This window comes from Alexandromys fortis, unplaced genomic scaffold (assembly GCF_014885135.2).
Source record: "Alexandromys fortis isolate MF-2015 unplaced genomic scaffold, M_Fortis_MF-2015_v1.1 scaffold_84, whole genome shotgun sequence".
Classification (NCBI taxonomy): domain Eukaryota; kingdom Metazoa; phylum Chordata; class Mammalia; order Rodentia; family Cricetidae; genus Alexandromys; species Alexandromys fortis.
In genome coordinates this window covers 5,638,327-5,655,573 of record NW_026068017.1, presented here as the reverse complement: position 1 = coordinate 5,655,573, position 17,247 = coordinate 5,638,327, and the positions used below count along the sequence as shown (strand labels likewise).

The 17,247-nt window shown below is 50.0% G+C and overlaps 1 protein-coding gene across 3 annotated transcripts in view; it reads right to left on the bottom strand.

Annotated features, from left to right (window-relative positions):
- Ntn1 (netrin 1) overlaps window positions 1-17,247 on the bottom strand; it is a 219,147-nt gene that overhangs the window by 87,088 nt on the left and 114,812 nt on the right. For all 3 annotated transcript variants that reach the window (XM_050162789.1, XM_050162790.1, XM_050162788.1), the window contains exon 3: window positions 14,085-14,273. In XM_050162789.1, the coding sequence (XP_050018746.1) occupies window positions 14,085-14,273 (189 nt within the window). The remainder of the gene's footprint in view (window positions 1-14,084; window positions 14,274-17,247) is intronic.

Sequence of the window (17,247 nt, the reverse complement as noted above, 5' to 3'; positions counted from 1 at the left end):
CGGGGAACACCTTCAGAGCCCAGGAGGAAGGCTGGTACTCAAATACAATGTGAAGGGATGGAGATGGGGGATGCTGGAGGGTAGAGGTACTGACATCTCCCCCAGATTTCTCTGCGGATTCCCTGGGTGGAGTAGGGTCTTTAGCTGATGAAGTTTAAGGATGCTGGCCAGAGGGAGGCAAAGAAGGAGGCACCCAGGATGCTACCCCTACTTGCTCAGCAGGCAGATACCCAGAACCCAGACTTCTGGGTCACAACAATGTTTTATCTTAAAACCCCAACTAAATGGGTAACTGGTGAACTGGCGAACCACCCAGGGGCCTCCCAAGAATGAAACAGTCAAGCTGGGAGTGAAGCAAGGCCAACCGTTTTCAGGTCAGAGGTCATTGTGTGAACCTTATGACCCCCCCTCTCCTGGTTTTGAAGAGTGAGCCGTTGGGTGGCCCTACATCCAACTGCATTTGGGAGCTCTCCCACGGTGTTCCTGCAATGATGCAGCCAGAACTTTGGGGGGAGATCTCTGCCACCACCACGAGGCTCTAAGCAATATTTACCACGCCCCCACCGGCAGGCAGAAGTCGCCAAGGTTCTGCCTACCTGTGCCTGAGCAGTGGACTCGCTGGTGAGGGGATGGGGGTAAAGGAGGCCATGTTGTGCCTGTCCCTGCTGCAGGAGCCCAGGAGGGCAGTGTGAGCCAGGAATGCATTCTGCAGCCATCTCAATTCACGCCATATGCTGCTGTGTTTCTGTCCCCAAAGAGGACAAAAATATCTAGGAAACTAAATGAGAACTGAGATTCCAAAAGAGCTAATGTAAAAATTCCCTCCTCAATGGGCCCTAAAACAGGCAGCCTCTCCCTAGGCCTCCAGCCTGGGAGTGCAGCGAGGAGCATCTGGGAGATGGGGGAGCAATGTGTGCCTTCAAGCCAGCTTGTCCATAGCGCGCAGAGAGGAGAACAATGCGAGCAGATGTTGGTGCCCGTGGTGTCATGACACGCAAAAAAACTTCTGGAAGCACTAGGATGAGGAGGGGCCCAGGTTTGACAGGATGGAGGACTGAAGGGGCCTGGCAGGCCAGCGGCTTGCTGGCTCCCATGACACAGGGTCCCTGAGAAGCACCGGACCGTTCCCACCTTGGTCCTTTCTTAGACTTGACTCTGAAATGTCCCTCGTAGCTCTCCCATGTTTAGAGCATTTGGTGTGTGGCTTGTGGTACAATTCTGGTGAAAGTAGGTCACTGAGTGGGCCTCTGGTGGCTCTATCTGCCCCTGGCTCCAGCTTTCTCGGCTCATTTCCCCGTTCCGTCCCACATAAACAGGCCCCCTCTAGCTCAAGTGCGCCATGCATGGGGATGTCACCTCTGTCATCCTGGATAGAAGCCCTCTGAGGCCGTGAGCCAAACTTAACCTGTCTTCCCTCAAGCTGTGTCTGTCACTGCTAGGAGACAAGGAACAAAGATGCCATTGTAGAGGGGGAAAGGCCTCTGCTGAGATGCCGTCTTCATCAGTGTACCCTGAATTCAAGTCTGCACCCTCTTTAAAGTTAGCAATAAGAACAGATCTAATCTTGATGGCCTGTGGGAAGAATGGCAGTGAGGAAGGGATTTGACCTTGCCCTGCAGTAGGAAAGGTGAGTGATTCAGGCACACAGTCAGCCGTGTGAAAGTTGAGGGCCACAGCACAGGATCCCACAGTCATGAGCCACAGATGTGGGTTTGGGCACTGGCATGTGGGGACACCAGGTTCTTGTGTCAGCTGACCTCTCCTGGCCTGCTCTGCAAGCCCACTGCCAATCCTTAAAGTCATCAAATGCCAGGAGAATACACCTGTGTGCCAGTGACTCCTGGATCCTTAGAAGGTTGCAAAAGGTCACTTGGTCAGTGAAGATTCCAAACCACGTCACACCGAGGCACCAGCTCTGGCCCAGAGTGTCCTTGTCTTGGCAGGAGCCCACCCAGCACAAACTCCGGGGATGGAGGAGCACTGAAAATTATGCATTAAGCTCTGCAAAGCTGGTGACCTCAGCTGCCGTGGCTGGCCTGCTGCTGGGAGGGGTGGGGACCGGAAGAAGCCTGCTGCAGCAGAGGAAGACCGTTCTTAGCATGTATTCTATATGGTCAGCTCATCCTAACGGTTCATCCTCAGAAGAGATGTAAGCTAGCTTGCTGCTGGCTTTCCAAATCCTTCTCCCAAGATTCCATAGTAAGACAAACCCATGCCTCTGGTCTAACTGGGGCAGCAGTATGTAGCACGCTACCACACTAACAAGCCATTATCTATGCATGGAAGTCACTAAAAGGTCACATCCAGGCCACTGTGACCATCACCAGGCTGCAGCATGCCACCAATAGAGCATCTGCCAGCACAGGTGAACTCATCAAGACTCCTATAGACACAGCAGCACCGTGATATCACAACAACCCTGTGGAAACAGTATGGCTGCGGAAGGACAAGGGATCAGGCCGGTGAGGATCCACAACAGACAGGAGACACGGGAAGGATCTGCAGCCCTGAGGAGAGAGAAGAGCAGACCCCTCACCCTCAGGACCCCCTCTCTACATCTGTTTCTTCCAAGGGGAAATTAACTCTGCCCTGTAGAAATCACTGTGAGGTAGGTCTGCTGTTACTTGAAGCCAAACGCAACCCGGATGGAGCTCCACCCGGCACTCGTTCCCAGGCAAACAGCCCCAGAGTAATAACTTTCCTCACCGACACTGGAAGTAGGGTGGCTCAAATCACACCTTCTGAGCAAGAAGGTGGGTGTTCAGTGTGATAAGAAAAGCCAACGCAGGGCAGTGCCCTTGCGGTAAGGTCCCCTACAGTGGTGTGACAGCTAGCTCTTCTTAGCTGTCAACTTGACCACATCTGGGATTAACAAAAATCCAAGCGGCTGGGCACACCTGCGAGGGATTGTTTCTTAACTGAATTATTTAAAGTGGGAAGGCCCTCTTCTAATCCAGTTCTTTGATGTGGGAAGATCCACCTTTAATCTGGGCCACACCCCTTGTGGTGGCATCTTATTCAAAGAACACAGAGAAAGGAAGATGGCTCTCTCTTTGCCGGCTTGACCCCACTCTCACAGGCAAGTCCATTCCTCACTGGCATTAGAGCCTACTTCTTCGGGATTCTGGAGTGTGTACATCCATTCTATAAGTTCTGTTCCTCTGGAGAGCCCTGGATAATACAAGTGTGAAAACCAGAATCCCAACAGCTTTTGTCAAAGAGAGTGGAAGCCAGGGAAGCCTCAGGGCCCAGCTCTAGGACGAGAAAGCCAGAGGCTCCCGCTATAGTCCCTTAGCCTGTAAACACACAGACACATGGACACGCTCAAGGGAGCATACATACATAAGAAATATGCACCCACACTGACTAGCTCACAGCAGGATAGTTAAGTGGTGAATGGGGCAAGCGGGGGTCTTTTACGTTGTAGGGGCTCCAATGAGGGGGTCACCAGAGAACTTCCCTAATTCTGAGAACAGGGCCCAGGCTGGAATACCCTCTGCCACAGGAAGCCCTCCTGGTGACTTCCATTTCCCTGGAAGCCAGCCATGACTTTTAGAGGGAAGCCAATACATACAGGTCGCCAAGCTGCACAGGGCAGGCAGCACCTGCTCATGGGAAACAGGCTACCAGAGGTTTTTCCATGAAGAGAGAATGTGAGGCCAGAAGGAAGTGCAGGTCCCTGAGAACATGGCACGGTCAGGTTTCCCACGAATGTGGCTGGCTGCAGAGAACCCAGGCTGTGTTTGTGCTGGGTCACCAGCCAGGGACAGACTGTTTAAGAGAACCCAAGTGGTTTCAGACAGATGACAGAGGACCCTGGCCTGTCACTGCCACTGAGTTAGTACACGCCCCCCCCCCCCCGGATTGCAGGTGGCTTCTCTCTAAGGACAGAAGTCTACACTCCTCTAAAGGTTTTGTCTCCATGGGTCCAGAGTGTGGACTTTAACCCCATGGCTGCTGCTCATCTCAGTGTCCTGGGTCAGGGCAGGGGGAGGGGCTTGTGTTGCAGGGCGCACCTTGCTCAAACACTCACTAAGTACTGTGCCTGAACCTTATCAATGGAGGGGCCTTCTAGGAACTGTGGTATAGAGGGCCTAGAGGTGACTGGTGCTTACCACTGGCTTTCTACACCCAAGCATGACCCTTATCTTCCAACTGCATGAGCGTAAGCAGGGATCTGGCCCTTCCAGAAGCTCACAGGGTCAGATAGAAACCTTCTGAGGCTCCTATGGGAAATGTGGCTACTTTTCCTGAGCACCCTGGCTCCAGGGACTGAGATCAAGTGGGACCTGCAAGAGGCAGCAATCTAGGACACAAGCTCGTAGGAGTGGTGTGGTTCAGCATTGGTCCCTTTGAAACAGGGAGACAGAACAAACAAAGCCTCAGTCCCCAATCTAGATGCCATCTGGCTGTCCCCTAGGCTTCCAGGAGCCCTGAAAACTTACTGCCTTGGCCCCATGTGAAGGATGGACTCGCATGCCAAGCCCCCAGGATGCATACCCTGAAGTCCTAGTCCCAGAGCCTACATGTGACATATGAATTCTTTAGAGGCAATTAGGTAAAAATAGGTCATTGGGGGTAGGTTTTAATCAATGACTGATGTCCTCGCCCAAGATGGGGATGAGGCACAAGATGGCTACAGAGGAAAGGCCATGTGAGCACACAGGATGAAGGGCACCATCTGCAAGCCCAGGAGAAAGGCCTGCGGCTGTTCCCTCCCTCCTGGCCCTCAGAAAGAATCTGCCCAGCTGGTACCTTGACCTTGAATTTCCAGCCTCCAGAATCGGGGGAGAGAGATTAACTGTCTGCTGTCTGAGTCAGCAGGTGCACCGTGCTTTTTTCTGGCACTCCAAGCTAGCGTACCTGCGCTAGACCCCAGACAAGCTACCTCTTTCCTAGGGGCTCTCCCGGGCCCTCAAAGGAGGTTGTGGAGAAACCAAGAGAAGAAACAGGCAAGAGACAGCCAAGGTTGCCTGGGCATCTGCAGTGGATGGAGCCTATTGCAGAAGCAAGACAAGAGATGAGCAGAGCACGGACCAGGGAGTGGATTAGATGCTGAAAGCAGGCTAGAGGTAGCTCTTAATGACTTCAGAGCTGTGAAGGAGACGGGATGAAAAAGACCCTGAAACAGGGTCTTAAGTTCTTAGTCCATTCTCGGTTGCTGTGAAACACCCCGAAGCTGGTCGCTTTAAAGCGGCTGGCAGGGCATGAAAGCGCACACATTTAGCGCCAGAATTTAGGAAGCTGTGACAGGAAAGTCAGGAGCCTGAGGTCAACATTGTTTTAGAAAGCACAGAAAGAATGAAGAGGAAAGAAAAAAAAAAAGAAAACTCTTTGTTTTAAAGACTAAAAGTCAAAGATTGGTGGCCCCATCTGTTTTGGCTTCCAGGAAAGGAACACTTGGTTAGACCACAGCACGATAGAGCGGGAGAAAGGGGAACAGCTTCACGTACAGACAAGGAGCCAGAGAAACATAAAAGGGCCATGTTTACCCCTGTGTTTCCCAGTTTGTTAGTGCCGAACTGAACCCAGGGCTGAGCTGTGTACCCCTCACTCTCCACTGCCACAAGAAGCAAAGCCACATGAGACCGACATTAATCCTCTCCCAGGAGGATGGCCCTGCAGACATGATCATCTTTTACTAGGCCCTGCCTCTTTTTTAAAAAATAACTGTCTTTATTTATGTGTATTGCACTATATGCATGCAGGTGCCTGCAGAAGCCAAAGGGGGATATGTCCCCTGAAAATGGAGTTAGAGGCAGTTGTGAACTGCCTGCTGTAGGCACTGGAAACAAATCCTCTAGGAGGGCGGCAAGTGCTCTTAACCACTGAGCCAGCTCTCCAGTCCTAGGGCCCCATCTATTAACACCTCCAGGCCAGGAGGTGGCAGCTGGTGGCTCTGAATTCAAGTCCAGCCTGGTCTAAATTGAAATCCAGGCCAGGGCTCTACATAGAAACCTTATCTTGAAAAACAAAAGCAAAACAAAAAAGTTCCACACCTCCTAACTTTGCTATGCTGGGGATCAAGCGCCCCACAGTGAATCTCTGGGTGGATACACCCAAACTACAGCTCTAGGGAAGGAATCTTGTCCATCGCTGCTGTAATTTGCACAAGGTAAACTCATTCCTTTTGGTTGTATAGTCTACAGACTTTTATCACAGATGCAGGTTCTTCTGATCACCGAGCTCGCTCAGGAATTCCTCCGCAGTCAGCCTCCGCTCCTTTTAGTTTCACCTTTTGCAAAACGTCTTATCCGGGAATTAGACGGTATTTACGATGTCTACAGCACGGGCAAATGGGATTGCCAGCAGGTCCCCTGGTGGGTCCAACCTTTCTCACTTAACCATGCATTTGCAGTTTGTCTGTGGCGGGCTAAGAATCAGTTCGTTTTTCACTAACGCTGGGCCATCTTCTTCAGTGGGCATCTGTCCACTCTGTCCGTGCAGACACTGGCACACCCTCAGGTTCTGTCTCTAGTTTGGGACAATAACAAATAAGAACGCTATAGATTTTTTTGGGTTTTTTTTGGGGGGGTGTTTTTTTTTCTTTTGGACTTAGGTTTTTATTTCTCTTGGAGAAATACCTGTGAGAAGGATCCTAATGTTATGACAGAAATGGGTCTCACTTGGCAGGGACGTGCTGGGCTATTTTCCTGACAACTATGCCACATGGAATTCCCACCAACAGTGTGCTCTCTTCCCACCAGCAGGCCCTTGTCCTGGCCAAGCATATGGGATTGTTAAGTGGCTAATATTTTTTATTTTCAATGAGAGGGACCTCATTGTGATTTTAATTTGCATTTCCCTAACGTCAGCTAATGTTTCATGTGTTTATGTGCCATCTGTCCATCCTTGAGAAAGTGTCTGTTCAAATATTTTGCCCATTTTTAATTGGATCGTTTGCCTTCTTGTTATTGAGCTTTTTGAGAGTTCCTTCCACCCCGGAATGACATCCTCGGTGGGATATGGACCCGTGAGTCCTCTCTCTCCACTGTGGCTTATCTTTTAGAAGGAGCTTCTGTAAATGCAAGCAGATCCCCAGTGATTCTTGCCCTTGGTCTTGCACTGGCCTCTCATACTTTGGGGACAGGACCAGCAAGATGGCCCTGCCCTGCCTCTCTTCCTTTCCCTTCAGACCAAGGGCCTACCAAGCCCTCTGCCGTTTCCTGACTTTGTGCTTTCTCCTCACATCCCAGGTCTCCTCTCAAATGCCCCATCCTCAGGGACTTCCTGGTGACTTTCTCTTCCAGATGTTTATTTCTCCCACGGACCTCGCCTCATTTTATAATTAGCTTCTTTTACTCTTTTCCATTGTTGCCGACCTCCCACCAGTAGGAAGTCCCACAGAACAGCCAGGCCCTCGACAAACACAGACTCAATGAACAAATGATCTCACTGTCAGACAGCAACGTGAGTCAGGGCCCAATCTGCTGCCTTCTCCTCTGGGGAAAGATCATCTCATCCGTCCTGTGCATCTGGAGGGAAGAATGAGGCAGAGAGGCAATGCCAATCCTTCACACCCTGGGTCACACGGCAAACGCAAATGCCACACTCTCCGGGTGCTAATGGGGCCCGGGGAGCCGACTGTGGATATCCACAGATAATCCCCAGCCTTCACGTCAGCTGTCTGTGTCAACCTCCTCCAAGGCAGGTCTTCCTCTCCCACAACAGTTGCTAACAAGGCAAGGAAGAAGCAAAGTTTTAGGTTGCATGGCCTTGCCTTTCCTCTCACACTTCAGATCAAGGTGTAGACAGCAGGAAGTACAGGGGGAGGGGGGGCATAATTCTAAACTGGATTATGTGAGCCGCTGTGATCTAGTGAACTGTAGGCTCCCTGCACCTGTTCTACAGTTGAGGAGGAAAGATCCATGTCCTTAGCGTGTTCCCAGAGTGCCACAGTTGCTGCAAGTTGTACACATGGGCTTGGACAGGGAAGGACCTGAGAACTTGGTCCCACCCAAGTACCTGACCTAGTAGAGGTGCAGCGGGATGGTGATGCAGCCCTTAGATGCAGCCTACTCTTGTGAGTGGCACTTTTGCCATTTTTGGCTGTATACAGCTGTCCCCTGCTTTGCGCTGAGCCTCCACAAGCAGCTGCTGGGCACATCTCCACCACTCTGCTCATTCATCATTTCTGCTTCCGAAGCATGCAAATCCTTTATGGACAGTGCACGACAGTACTGGGGCAAATCCCTAGCCCCCTGTCCTGTGGGGATGGGCCACAGAATCTAACAGGTGTTGAGTGAGTCCTTTCAGTGACGCCAGTTACCAAGTGTTACGTAGGAGCTAAGTAAGCCTTAAATGGACTTGACATGCCCGTCAAATCACCACGTAAATAATTATATTGATACCCACAAGTTAGTCAGCTTTGGTCAGAGAAAACCTTTTTTGCAGTTGGTAGGAAGAATGGCAGAGACTCATATCTGGTCTAAGAGCCGAGAGTAAGAACGGTTACATTCTCAGGCATGAATGGGATTTCTCTAGCGCCCTTCCCACGACTCAGGGATCACAGACGGGGCAGAAGGAATCTAAGGGCTGGAGGACGGAACGCGCTGAGATAGAGTCCTGTCTTTGTAATGTGGCATTGCTATTGCCCTTTTGATCCCACAGCAGTGATTAACGGCTCAAAACCCAAGACTGGGCCCGCTAACATCCCATCATTGGGAGAAGAAGAGTCCCTTGAACACCCTCTTCCTAAGACACATAGGTAATGGCTGGGGGGGGGGGACTCACAAAGCTCATCCCTCCACGAGTAGCTATAAAAAATAATGGTCATTGGGGAAGGGAGAGAGATTTTCTTCAGTGGTATAGCCACTGGTAAGGACTCAGGCTCCTGTAAGTATCTCTCATCCTGGACGCTATAAGCAGTCCTAATGAAACCCACTGGGTCACCAAAACAAATAAATAACCACAGGAAGCAAACAGCGGGAGGACTAAGCAAGGCATGCCCCCTGTTCTGTGTGCCCACTAAGGACTGCGAGGGCTCCGGTGCCTCTGTTTTCCACGAGCTATTCAAATAATCACAGCGGGCAGCGTGTGCAGAGGGCACATATGCCAGCGTAGAGCACTGCATTTAATCCATACCACGACTCTAAGAGGGAGGGGAAAGCATTCTGCCCAGCTCCAGATAGGAAAGCCGAGGCTGTGAAGCACACTTCACCCATAAGCAGAACCTGAGCCCTGACCAGGAGCCTGAGCCGGAGCCTGTACGCTAGGTCTACCTGGTGTCCTGCAGCAGAAGCCCCAAGGAGAGACTGTTTCCCAAGTCAGATATCCTCAACATCTTGCCTACCATGCCCAGAAGCACCATGAACTTAGGGAACTCAAAGATCAGGGTTCTTTCTATTCAAGCACTGGGAACCCCTGGAATGTCCATGTGGAGTCCAGGAGTGAGAATAGGCCAGAGGGGTACACCCAAGAAGGCAGAGCTAGCAATGATTCCCAGGGACCTGGCTCCAGTGCTTGGCTGAGGAGTGCTGTTTCCCCACAGTGGTGACGGTGTGCCACAGGACCAAGGACACTTGCCATCTCTAAAGACTTCTGAACAAAATCACCCTACCTTATTTCTTGACTTTTCCTAATCACAAACACACTGACTGCTATACAGAATGACCCCTGTTGGAGGGTTGGAGAGATGGTTCAGTGGTTAAGAGCACTGACTGCCCTTTCGGAGGACCTGGGTTCAATTCCTGGCACCCACATGGCAGCTCACAACTGTCTGTAACTCCAGGATCCAACACCCTCACACAGACATACATGCAGGCAAAACAAAAATAAATAAATCATTGGAAAAAATGACCCCTGTTGCATCAGGGAGAGGAAAGAGTTTAGACTCCTGAAGAATGGCAGATGGAATATGGAATGTCAGGCCAGAACCCTGAAGGTAATGTCATATTTCTCTTCATATCCACATGTAAATGATGGGGATTTAAGGTGCCATGAGATGGCCCAATGCATTGTAGATTGTAGACAGGAGCCATTCCTGAAGCTGCAGCTTTGATTCCTCCACAACCCTAAAAGAGCACAGCAAAGCCATGGCAGTAGGGCCACACTGAGGTAAGCTTTTGGCATCTTCTCTCCTGGCTTCCTCTCACTGCAAACAGGAGGCCATCCAGAGAAGGGGCTCTCTGTGTTCAAAGCTGGAGCTGTGATGAACAGTCGCAGCTACCTTCTTGCCTCTCCCCGAATCGCCCAAATTATGACAGAAAATGTACCTGTCACAAGGGACCCCAAAAGTGGAAGAGTATACACCGGAGGCTTTTATGGGGTGAGTGGAAATGGCCGGGGTGTCAGAAAGAGGGGTGTGGGAGGGACTTAAATCTGCACACATGCGCACACAAATGACGCCCCTGCCTCACTCAGGAAGATTTCGAATAAAAAGAATTTTAAGTGCCCGCTCCAAGTTTTCGTCAAAAGTCTTTAAAATATTTCAATTCATCAATTAGTAATCTCTCCCCTCAAAGGAGTTAGCTGTAGGGCTTAGTCTTTACTCCTGGAGACTTTCTTGAACCCACCCCAACAGCAACCTGCCATCTTTATTCCTTTATTCCACCCCAACCCCCACCACTCCAGCAGCTCACTCAGCTTTGGGGAGCTTTTCCAAGGCAGGTGCGTACCTCTCATCTGAGCCCATTAATTAAACCAGAATCTCTGGGGTGGGACCTAAGCAGCATTTTGCAACATCCCAGGTAATTCTCACACACAACCAAGAATGACAAGTCAGGGAAAATATGCTCATGATACCAGGAAGGGAAAGTAAGAAATTTGAAAGAAATTTTTACTGGGGACAACTGGGGATGGGGTGGGCGGGGGAGAGGCGTGACTGGGACAGTTCCACACAGTGGCCCCAAGAAGCCAGAGGGGGCTGGAGTGGGGTGCTCACTTCTCCCCCTCCTCCAACCCTTGGCAGAGCTGCAGGAAGACAGAAAGGGAAGCACTGCAGAGCTGGTGAGCGCTGCTGTCTCCTGCTCCTGCCCTGCTAATGATTGCATCTTCCTAAGGCCCGGGCACCTCCTCAGCAGCCCTTCTTTCAGCCACATTCAGTGCAGAAGTGAAGGGGGCAGGGCAACGAGCGGGAAGAACAGGCTGCTGCTCAGTGAGATGGAACGAGGGCCCCTTTGTGACGGGGAAGCTAGATGTGGTGGTTAATTTCTTAATTCTCATCACAATTCGGTTCACGGGAGCCTCCTGGAATGTCTTTATCCATCACAGATGGTTCGGGAAAATGATAAATTAATATTGTTATCAATGGAGGCACGGCTGAGATGGTTAAATAGCAACGTCCTCTTTGGAGGCTATAGAAAGAAAGTGCCTCCGCAGTCCATAAAGAAGTCAAATGGTAAACAAAAACTCCTATCTTTTGACAGATCCCAGGACGAGTATCATTCACAAACCATTTCGCAGAGAAAGGGGAGAAATTCATCTCATCTGACTTTGTATAGGACAACAGCCCACACCATAATGAGGCTGGCCCAGCGCTGTGAAATCGCCCTGAATAGCCGAGAGTGCAGCGGCCTGTTCCCTGGACATGTTTACTACGGCCCTTTGTATGCACCAACCCTGCCAGTCCCGGTTTGCTCCTAAGCTAGGGGAGGGGAGAAAGACCCCAACAAATTTGTTGCTATGAAACTTCCCAAATGGGGAGACTGCAGAGTAATGCTTGGAATCAAATGCCCTTGCTCCAAGCTGTTCTTGTCTGGGTCCACCCCTGCTCGACACTGAACAAGGTCTTGAGCCAGCCAATCACCAGCAGTGTATGGGTGGCCTCGGCCCCCTGCCCGGGCCCCTCCCAGGCCCTGAGAAGTCAGGGGGTAAAGAGGGCCCCACGGCCATTCTAGAGCCAGCTTGGGAGTTGAGGGCCAGTTGTCCCAATTCCTCTGTGAAATTAGGGTAAAGCAAAGAAGTAGAGCCTTCCTGTGAGGGCCTAGGATGGGACTCCCCAGGGGCACTCTTAGAGGCTAGGGTGAGGGACAGAATGTTACCCACATTCTGGATGCCCGGGGAACAGGCTGTCAAAAGAGCACAAAGTTGGAGCCAACAAGCTTGCCTGCAAGGAACCATTGCTTAAGCCACGTGGCCCTAGAGGACAGGCAGAAGGGTCCCAAACGGTGGCAGAGAGGTTGGTCTTTGACCAAGAGACTCAGAAGCACATATCTTCCAGTCCAGCATCTATCCTTGGTTCCTCTGTCCCCCAAGTTATTTCTGGGTTCCCACCAATGCTGGGGACAGGGCTGCAACTGAAGACACAGAACAGCAGCACCCCCATCTGTCTGTACCCATCTGGCAAAGAAAGATGAGCATCTTTGCCCCAATAGGAAAAACCAGCAGGGCGGGAAGGAGCCTGCATCCTTCCTCTCGGAGAACATGGGTCTTCTTGTTCTCCAGCACAGGACTGCCTGCTGAAGTGGTTGCCCCTGGTTAAATGACTAATAAATGTGTGTCAGCCAATTGTTTACAAGATCCTGGCTTCCATTTCTTCTACAAAAGAGACAACAGACACTTTGGATATAGGCAAAGGAGTTGGGTATCTTCAACTCTGTTCTCTGAAGACTCTAAACTATCTCTCTAGCTTTGCCCTGCTCACACCTTCCTGACAGTGTAGAATTTCCTTGGGCCTCACTGTCTGGGCCACCCGCCCATTCTCAGTTTCCTGGAGCATTCTCTCCCAAATCTTTTGTCTCTCTGACTTGGAAATAGCCCCGCCACCTTTATGCTCAAATTCTCTTGGCAACCATCAAAGGTAGCCGATGGCCACAGACATGGCATGAGAGCCTGTCTGCATCTTGAGACACACTTTACTCATTTGTACGTGTGGAATCCAGGAGTTCTCTCTCAGAGGCAAGAGTCGGCAAAGCCAGTTTTTGTTGCTGTTTGCTTACCAAGGAAGTATTCTGTACATGCAGAGGTGGCTCTATGCTCAGGAGGGAACACACCTGGTTGAAGCTCTGCCATTGTTGTTCTGAAATTCTTTATCATCTTTACACAAGGAACCCCGTATCCTCGAGTTTTATAGTCAGCCTGTATATAGGTGACCAACATCTGGAGTCTGAAGACAACACCTCTGCTTCATTCAGAGGCTAGCAGCATCCAGAAAGGGTAGTCCACTGCAGTTCCTCACCCCAGCTATATCTACCATGGCTTTGCACCCTCCTGAGTCAGGGTCCCTAAACGCCCACTGTCTTCCAGGAGCCCTTGGATGTAAACATCTTGAGAAGCCATGCTCAGACATGCTCTGGCCCCAGACCCCAATACTGGAGTAAGAAATTCTTAGTCTCTGGAATTCCCCAAAGCTAATGGGGGGAGCTACTTTTCCCTCCCACCTCATTCAGCTCCCTGGCATTTCATCAGCCCCTCTGAGTCATCTGACCATTGCTTGCTTCATTTTTGTTGGTGAGAGAAAAACAAACAGCAGAAAGTTAAAACATCAGTGCTTGCTTCGGCGAACAAAAACAGTTGCCTGTCTCCTTTTAATTATTTTGGGGGGGGGGGTGAGAAGGGTCCTGAAGAGTAAAGTTATTTACAAGATGGATTAAAGGTTCCTTCTGAGACCCTGATCCTGAAACTGCCAACCTCACCTCGACTGTGTGGACTGTGTGTGCGTGTGTCTGTGTGTGAGATGGGGGTGGGACGGGAGGCAGCGCACACACACATCCAAAGAAGAGCCTCTGTGAGGGGCCGGGAAAAGAGGGTCCTTTGTCCCCGACTGTAAGCCTGGTGAACACTGCTCTCTTTCCTCTGGTATGCAGCACACCTGTGCTGAGAAGGAGGGAGGCAAAGGGGGAAGTGTCGGGAGCCCAGCCCTGCACCCTCGGAAGGATTGCACCTTCTACTTTCTTCTTTGAGCTGTGTCTCCACTGCCCAGTTGTTTTGGCTTACACCTCCAAATACCAGGAAGGCCTTGACAGAAACAAGGGGGGGGGGGCGCACACACCTCAGTCTACTCTGCTTTGTAAAGGAACTAGTAAAAAAAAGAAAGAAAGAAAAAAGAAAAAAACAAAGAAAGAAATAGAAAGGGAGAAGGGGAAGAGAGGGAGCCTAGTATCCCTAAAAACAATCCCTGTTCCCTGACCCTCAAGGTCACCTACCTTTGCAAGCCTTCCGGTGGGTGATGGGCTTGCCCATGTCGCGGTAGAAGCCCTCCTTGCAGTAGTGGCAGTGTCGTCCTGCAGTGTTGTGGCGGCAGTTGAGACAGACGCCCCCGCTCTTGCGCCCCGACAGCTTGTAGAGCTCCATGTTGAATCTGCAGCGCCGAGCATGGAGGTTGCAGTTGCAGGCTGCAGGGGAAACAGACAGAAGCCATCAGCGCAAGGGGAGAGGAGGACTGACACCCTGGGGACAGAGAGGTCCATCCCAGCGGAAAGTCACACAGGCTGGGAGCCTTTCCTTAGCTCCTTCGCTGCACGCGTAAACACGGATCGGATCGGGCACTTCACAGCGCCCAGGCTGAGGCCTCCTGAAATCCCTGTGTTAAAGTCCTGCCCACACCATGATCTTAGATCTTGGACTTGCAACCTCCAGAACTGGGAGAAATAAATGTGTTTCGGTCCCTCAGTGGGAACAGACCATACCAGACGCCCTGGCTTCCACCTCTACCCTCACCTACACCTCCTTTCTCCCATTCCTCTGCCACCAAAGGCTCTGGAGCCAACCCCCCCCCCCTTCCCACCATCCAAAACCACAGAAGACCTCCAGCTTTCTTCTCTACAGCTTTCCCCCGCCCGTCTACTTCTTTCCACTTCCCGGGTCTGTGCTCTAGCTCGGCAGTGAGTACCTCTCACGTGACCTGCCGTCCACCTGCCGCGATGCCCTTGGGACCTAACTCCTGCTTCTCACACTACCTCTTTGCCCATGGCCCTGCAAACCCTCACTTCCAGCTCCAAGTCTGGGGTCTCTACTCAGACCCAGAGGCACCTCCTCCCGACATCTGCCCCTTCCTCTCCATCTTGCCTCTGTCAGCCTGTATCTGCAAGACTCAACCTACCGTATGAATCAAAAATATCTGGGGAGAACTGCATCTATACGGAAAGGCACTATTTTCCTTGCCATTAATCCCTAAAAATTACATTGTATTTACTGACATAACATTTAGATTTTACTGGGCAGTATAACATATCTAGAGACGCACTCGAATGATTTTACACAGACATAGGAAGAGGTGTGTGTGAAAACACGATGTCACTTTACGGAACGGATTCCATGATGGAATTTCTGTGCCCTCAGGGAGTGCTGGGATCATTTCATAGAGACGACTGTGACCAAAGCTGGGTTTTTCTAAGCACCAACCTGAGGGTGGTGTCCATAAGGAAGAAGTCAAAATCATTTAGCATAGTCTTGGGGGCTCTTCACGGGTCAGACTTACTCACTCCCCAGCCTCAGCTCACTCCCTAGCTTCTCCTGTTTCATTTATTCTGAGCTCTGGTCAATTTCTAGACCATGCCAAGTGTGTGGGTGCTCCTCCTTGTCCAAGGCCAGCACGTATTCCTGTCCCCTATGTCGACCCTTCTTCAAGGCTGCAGCCGTGTTGTCATCCAGGAGGTGTGACTTCAATGTCACTTCCAAGTTCACCTCTGGCTCTTGCTTGGCAGAGGCCCCCAGCATGTCCCCCAAAGGATGGTCATCCTTTTACCTCACACTAGGATCATGCTCCCCCCCCCCCCCCCCACCATCAGCTTTTCTCTGGGCTTCAAACTCTAGGACACTGTCAGCTGTAAGCCAACCACACTTGATCTTACCCTACTTCTTTTTTAAAAGCATATATCAATCATACAAAATCGCGAGCATCGTCGTGGCATTTTCATAGATGTGTATGGCATACTTTAATCACATTCACACTGTCCTGTTCTTGGGCTGTGTTCTACACACGTTTATGGAATTTCTAAGGAAATGATGTGTGAATGGAGGCGGGGCTTTTCTTTTGTCCCAGCCACCTGGTCCCGAATAAAGATACAAAAGCTTATATTAATTACAGAATGTTTGGCCTATACTCAGGGTTATTAATAACTAGCTCTTACATTTAAAATAACGCATTTCTATCTATCTATGTACTGCCACATGGCTGCGGCTTTACCAGTCCTCTGGCATCTTGCTTCTTGGACAGCTGGCTCATGTCTCCCCGACTCCACCCTTCTCCTCTCTGTATTTTCAGTTTGGCTTCCCTGCCTAGCCTTATTCTGCCTTGCTATAGGCCAAAGCAGCTTCTTTATTAATCAATGACAGCAATACATATTCACAGTGTACAGAAGGATCATCCCACAGCACTTCCCCTTTTCTGTCTAATCAAAAATATTTAACTTTAGCATAGTAAAATTACATACAACAAAACAGTTATCAAGTAAGAATTACAATTACAATACCTATTCGATTAATATTGTGCAAAATTAGAGAAAATACTCTATTATCTATCTTATCTTGGTGAGTTTAAAGATTTATATCTAATTACCTTTTTATCATAACGAAGAAAAACTATATTGCTTAAAGCCATACACTTATAAACAAAAGCAAAAAGGGAAAAGTTCTCTCCTGTTTCCATGAACCACTGTGACCACAGCAGCTTTCTATTGGGCCCAGCCATGGGACCATTTCTTATTTTCTAGAAATATAGGTCATACCTATCTGCATCCAGCTTTGAAGCCTCTTTTTCAGAATGGACAATTTTTAGTGTCAAATATGACTCAATATGATCTTTAAAAATTGTATGGTTCTTAGAGTGTATAACACCGTGGATCTTTAGTGAGAGATTGACACGCTGAGCTAGCAGTCCCTCAAAGCTGGGGGCCAGCCAGGCTGTTCCCTGCTGCTCAGGGTTAAACCTGGAGCCACCTTAGAACGTGCACATCTCCTGATGGACAGCACATTCCTCAAGGCAGAATTCTGAATTAAGCTTTGATTTTCCGTATTTTTAACATTTGATCGAAAATGCCAAGTTGCCCTCAAGAAAGGCTGAACTGGCTTTGCCTCTTACTAGCAGGAAGTGACAGCTCTTATTTCACCACACCCTTGAAAAGAATAACAACACACATTTGGTATCAGCATTTGAAAAAAAAAAAAACAGTTTGCAAACTGTCTGGAGAAAAGACCCACACATGACACCCACCCGGTGTCTATGATTACAGAAGACGGGGGTACATCTTCTTGTGTCTCCTTGCGTGCTCAGGCCATGGCCCAATTTTCCTCTCTCTATGGCTGGCTTAAAACACTGGCCTTCTCCACTATGTAAGCTGTAAATGTTTTTACTGGTTTCTTATTCGG